The following is a 6,714-nucleotide window of genomic DNA, read 5'->3' as shown; positions in this document are numbered from 1 at the left end:
TGTAAGTGTTTGATGGATGTATGGCTGTTGACTGTTTTGAAATTGTTAGAAGTTGCAGGGATTGAATTTGATTGTTGTTACTGCTGATTGTATGTTGTTCTTGAACGTTGTAGCTTGATAAATTTGACTGGTAAATGAACATGTTTTTGCAGGTTTGGAATGAGACTGAAACACGGCTTGGCAGCAAGCATATCGAGGAAAGACAATTATGATGGCAGGATAATTTGGCAGAATTTATATCGAGTAGGGCGTGGTGATGGCATCAAGTTTTTTAGCAAGCCTCCGGACAGATTTTAGAGCAAGCTTTTGACTATTGTTTTGTTCTTTTTCTTCCTTTTTTGTATCATGTATCATGAGGCAAGGCTTCAGTATAGAATTAGGAATTGAATGCAAATAGGTTTGACATCAAGACAGTTGTAATGGCAGATTGAATTGTAACTCTCTTTTTTATGAAATTTAGTTGAACACGTGACTTGGTAGAGCATAAAAGAGTAGTGTATTTTTGATGAGCTTGAATGATGCTTGAATGACGACTTCTTTTCTTCCACAGGAGTGTAACTCTTATTCTCTTCCTTTCCACTTTTTGAAATAGCTTCTAGTAATGTATGAATTGAATGGCCGTTTGACCTTGCCATGTATGTTGACCCTCTTGAGTAGCCTCTTTATGATTCAAGTAGTCAAACCAAATGCCTTGTGACCTTGAACAACAGGAATCTTCTAAACATGCTCATGCTTTTGGCAATTCAAACCATAAACCCTTGACTTAAACTTTGTAAATTACTCTATAAGTCTTCTTTTGCCTTGACAAAGTTCCTCATTGAAGATAGTATTTGAAGCATAAAGGAAAGCTTTGTTCTGAAGTACACAGTAACCATGAACCCAGACCTTACTCTTACAGTCCAATGCTCTAAGGAGCACTCGATGAATCAGTGATGTTTGATATGTACACCTCAAAATCACTATGAATCCTTAATGATTTAAGATCCTTGATCCCAATGTCAATTTTACTGGTTAATGAATGCATGTTATGTTAATGTCCTAATGGAGATATGTACATGAATGAAAAGCCTAAGCCAGATGAAAGTAAAAGGGTAGGACAAATTTGGGGTATGACATCCTTTGTTTCTTAAAACCGTGAACCAAGCCAAGTTACAACCCTTGAAAGTCCTAATTGAAGTATGGTTAGTTCGAAAGCATACTGTCACCAAAAAGGTATCCTGACTCCTTAAGCGCTCTCGTAGGTAACGACAGCGCTTTTGAAACTCCAAAAGCGCTCTCGTAGCCCCCCCTATAGCAGCGCTTTTTCAGAAAAGCGCTCTCGTAGCCCCCCTATAGCAGCGCTTTTTCCAGAAAAGCGCTCTCGTAGCCCCCCTATAGCAGCGCTTTTTCCAGAAAATCGCTCTCGTAGCCCCCCTAAGGCAGCTCTTTTGCTTAAAAAGTGCTTTCATATATTGGCATATGGCAGCGCTTTTTCTTAAAAGCGCTTTCATATATAGGCCTAAGGCAGCGCTTTAATAAACCTATTATTTTTATAATTTCTAATATTTAGACATATCTCAAATTCTCACTAATATTTTGAGAAATATTATTATTATATTAAACAAATAAAAATTTAAAAAAATACATTAAATATGAAACATTTTATGAATTAGTATTGCATATATTTATTATCAAAATACAAATAAAACATCACTAATTTTGTAAGTGCTCTAGAAGCTAAATTTACAATCAAATTCTCAAAACACAAAATACAATACAAATATATATATATATATATATATATATATATATATATATATATATATATATATATATATATATATATATATATATATATATATATATATATATATATATTTATATATATATAGAAATTTCTAAGCCTTCAATGAAGTCTCTTAAACTTTCTTTGGTAATTGCTTTCCCTCTGGTCAGCTCTTTTAACTTTTCATAAGGCTCAGGAACACTGTATCTTCTCATAACCTATAGAAAGATTTGCAAACTATATCATTGAAAAATCTTATAAGAAAATTTTCCTCCTAATGTTCTACCAAGTATGCAACCACAACAAGCACTGCAATGTTCTATCAAGTTACAAATATAGTTTACAAATATTAAACCAGATAATCAAGTAAAAACAAAAGCATATACATACCGTTTGTATTGGTTCAACAAGTACCTCCCAACACTGGTTCAAATCTTCGCTCAAGCGAGCTTCGTTGACCTAAGATGTGGATTATAATATTTACAAGGAAGTTCAATGAATAAACAAAAAGAATGTTGTTTTTTCTTTAGATTAAATGTAAAAACGTGAGAAACTTGCACTTTGCAAATAGGCGGTGACTGCAACTTCTCAGATACACAGTATACTATCTATATATAATGAATCTAACAGAAAAGATACAGAAATTCTGTGTTGGATTGCATACCTGAAGCTTCCCAATTGCTTGAAGTGTGCTTTTATAAGCAAGAAGAGAATAACCAAAATTGACACCCATGTTCCTTAAGACAGTTGAATCAGTCAAATCCCTCTGCAACACAAAAAAGCACAAACTACAAATTATTACTTCTATGAGCTACTCACACAGAATTATATTATCACCTGCAATAATAGCTCAGGTAATAGCTCAGGTAATGCTTTGACGCATGCGCACATGACTAACCAAAATTACGCTAACCATTTTGTGAAAGATATAATTGTAAAATCTTTTCAGTACCATTGTTAAGAATAATGCCAATACAATGATGATAATGATTAAATAAAACAACGAACATTAACTTGCCTGCCAACGTGAATCCAAGAAAAGCATTGGTATATTTCTCTTCCGGAACATCTCGTTTCCTCAAAAGCTTCATTCCAAAAACTTCAGTATAGAACCTGAGACATACAGCGAGAAAATTATTAGCCTCTACTCACACGACAGTAGAATTCAAGAATCCAAGTTAACTAAACCTTACTTGATGGTGCGATCGAGATCACCATCATGGTAAACGACATGCAGGAATCGGTGGTTATCTTTCTTCGGCCATTCCAACAGCTCAGCGTTGGATTGTGCAGCCTCAGCCATATTCAAAGTGGATTCAATTTAAAAGGCTCGGAAACATCATCAAAACTGATAATAGACAAAGATAATATTCAAAGTGGATTCAAAATCCTCACTAAACTAAAACAATAGTAGTCAAAGATAATAGACAATGTTGTCCAATAGTAGATCTAGTTAAGAAATGCAATATCTCAAACTGACCTCAATTAAAAAAAATCTTCAAAAGTTACTTGAATATTAACTTCACATAGCTTCTTATTGCAGCCAATAAGTTGCAGCAAAATTGCAACAAGTGCAGAGAGAAAGTGAGAGAGGATTTTGCTCACAGCTTTAAGCATTTTGAAAGTGAGAGAGGAAATTAATAAGCTTCTCACATTTATGATCTAATTCCAACTTAAATACATGAAAACTTGCAGTGCCTTTGTTCTTGTTGTCCTCCCCCCATTTTATAAACCTTCTCACCATCCACAACTCTCCCTCCAAAGATTTCACTAGATAACTTATTGGAGAATAAATTTCATCTTCACTTCTTTCTAAAACAACATTTGGATTTCTTCTTTCCCTACCATAAGGATCATGAGGGTCACTTGAATAACAATGCTCAAATGAGACTATTTTTTTCCAACGACTTACCGCATAAACTAAACGCTATCGTATAGCATTTGTCCTAAGGCTGTAGCATTTCAGTTTCGACATTACTAGAGCCTATTTTCCTCGGGAACCGAACTCGAGATTACCATGGCCTATTTTCCTCGAGAACCAAAGTCGATACTACTCAAATGCTATACGATAGCCAAAGCAAGGCAGAAACCAAAGGATTTTCTTCAAAATACTATATATTTAGATAATTTCAACTACTGCTTCCCTCAATTTTTGCACACAGATTGTTGTTTTCACAATTAACAAAACCCTTAAAAAATTACTCAATAGCCCAATATAATCCTAATAGAGGAAAGTAAACATGCATAAAATTTCAGAAGCTACCTTTTAATATGAAAATCCAAAGGAACAAATATGAATAGTCCCTTGGCTCACTCATTGACACTCATTGACAGGAAAAAATACCTTAAGGAAACTATGCAGAATTCCTTATGAAAACATCTAAAGATCCTCACATCCTAAATCACACTAAAATTCTCGTCCCTAATTGATAGAGCTTCATCCCCCTGCATTTTCAACGATTCACAGCAACAACAATATGCACAGAGTAGAAGAATAAAAGTAGAAGAGGAAAAGGAAAGTCAAATACCATTACTTGAGTCTCCTCGTCGCCGTCGGAACCTTGCCGGAACCACCACTGTTTCCGATTTCGTATACTGGATAAACTTTCTTCTTGTTTTTGCGAACCCTATAGCAGCGCTTTTTCCTAAAAGCGCTTTCGTGGTTGTGCTGCTAAAAGCTAAATTTGGCGTAGTGTTGGTTGATTTTCTTTCTCATTTTTTGTCACTTGTGAGATAACTTCATATGTGTCATATAATATTTTTAAGTGGTTGGGATGATTGATGGTTCTCCCTTGTGATCTTAAGCTTCTTCTTGAGTTTTTTTATCTCTTTAGTTGGTAGGGTGAGCATTAAGGTTGAGTTTGCTAAGATTTGGTATGTTGTTTCGTATTTTTTGGATCATTGGAAATGAAGATATTTTTCTGATCCTTCAATAAATGTGAAAGGAGTTCAGAAGAAGAGTATTATTTTTTTTTTAGATTGAAAAGGATTTCTAGATATATTTGTGGTGAACTCTAGTAGTTTCCCCAATTGAATCCAAATTCCTATCTCTTGTTTTAGCCTATAGTGGATCGAGAATTTTAGCTTATTTTAAGATTGATCTGTAGTTTTGGATCTTCCCTTAGAAGTTTGTGTTTTAATGATGGTGGTTCTAGTTGCATGAGATCTAACATGTTCGGGTTATGAAATGGGGTTTTTAGCTTCTTAGGTCTATATATATGTTGCTTTTTTGTGCCGTACTTTTTTATTATTTTGTGTTTTGTTAGATCTTTTTGTTTTAGTTTTTCTTTCTTGATGTTTATGTTATCACATCTTATACTATCTAAATATCTATTCATTGTCCTTTGTGGAGTTTTATTATATTAATTTGTCATTTAAAAAATACAATGAAACCCTTATCTTTGTGGCGGGATTTCTTGTTTATCTTTGTATTCGGGTTGGAGAACCCTTGGTTCTCCTTTTTAATATATTTCTTGATACAAAAAACACAATTGCTAAAAAACTAACAAATAATTTCAAATATAATTTTCCATAAAAAATAAAATTTTAGACGTGTTAAAATATGAAATAATATATATTAAAAATATACATAACTATTAAACATACTTCTTAGACGTTGTAGTAAGTGTTTTCTTTGTTTGTGTAGCAGTTTTTGGTGATAACCTCGTGTAGCAGTTTTGAGCTGGTGTTTGCTACCTTGTTTTCTTTGCTGGTCCTAGTTTTCTTGTAAGGATTGGAGTACCCCTAGTACTCCTCTTTTAATTATATCTGCAGTTTGATCTTGTGAGCTGCAGTACCTTAACTTCATCACTCCATCATTCACCAAATCTCAAAAAATAGAACCTCACATCAATATGTTTGCTCTGTCAATGAAAGATTGAATTTTTAGACAATTTAATGGCCGAATCACTATCACATTGGATTTCAGTACCTTCAATCTTCTCCACTCCAATTTTTTTTCAGAATTTTTTGCAGCCATATACATTGACACGCACAAAGAGCTGCTGCAATATATTCAGTCTCCGTAGTAGACAAAGTCACCACCGGTTGCTTTTTTGAAGATCATGATACAACTCCATGTCCTATTTTGAGCATATAACCAGAAGTGCTCCTCCTATCATCAAGATCGTTTGCATGTCCACTATCCGTGAATACCAAAAGCTTCACATTTTCTTCTCCCTTCTTATAGAAAATTCCCAGTTCAGTTGTTCCTTTCAAGTATCTAAGAATTCGCTTGGCTACGATCCAAAGTGACGCGGTTGGTCTAGATATGTACTTGCTAATGAGACTTACAACATACATTAAGTTGGGACGAGTCACAGTTAAGTAAATGAGACTCCCCACCATTTGCTTGAATAAGGTAGCATCAACTTCAGTTCCTCCTTCATCTTTTATCAGCTTTGTTCCAACGACAATTGGATTCTTCACAGCATTGCAACTCTCCATGTTAAATCTTATTAATACCTCCTGTGCATATCTTCTTTGACATATGAAAATACCATTCGGATTCTGCAACACTTTTATTCCAAGAAAATGTTTCATTTTCCCAAATTTGTCATGTCAAACTCTAACATCATTGAGTTCTTGAACTCATGGCACATGCAAACATCAAATCCAATTAAAATTAAATAATCTACATAGAGACTTATTATCAAAATGTTACCATCAACTGATTTTGTGAACAAAGTGTGTTCATTTGAGCATTTTTTCGAAGCCTTTATGGAGAAAATAAGTCTCAATTTCGCCGTACCAGGCCCTTGGTGCTTGCTTGAGGCTATATAAAGCCTTTTTAAATTTGTAGACTTTTCCTTCTTCTCCCTTCTTCGTAAACCCGTCAGGTTGCTCCACAAATATTTCCTCCTTAAGCTCACGTGAAGAAATGCACTTTTCACGTCTAACTGGAAAACTTCCGCTACTGCAAGAAGGACTCGAATGGTGTCAAGCCGGCC

General features: G+C 34.5%; 1 protein-coding gene across 1 annotated transcript; it reads right to left on the bottom strand.

Annotated features, from left to right (window-relative positions):
• Window positions 1-5,827: 5,827 nt before the first annotated feature.
• Window positions 5,828-6,211, bottom strand: LOC131633144 (secreted RxLR effector protein 161-like). The gene has a single exon (XM_058903864.1). It carries the CDS (start codon window positions 6,209-6,211, stop codon window positions 5,828-5,830), a length of 384 nt encoding a protein of 127 aa, XP_058759847.1.
• Between the last annotated feature and the right edge of the window lie 503 nt (window positions 6,212-6,714).

This window comes from Vicia villosa, unplaced genomic scaffold (genome assembly GCF_029867415.1).
Source record: "Vicia villosa cultivar HV-30 ecotype Madison, WI unplaced genomic scaffold, Vvil1.0 ctg.001080F_1_1_3, whole genome shotgun sequence".
In the NCBI taxonomy this organism is placed as follows: domain Eukaryota; kingdom Viridiplantae; phylum Streptophyta; class Magnoliopsida; order Fabales; family Fabaceae; genus Vicia; species Vicia villosa.
This window is presented reverse-complemented; position numbering and strand designations above follow the sequence as displayed.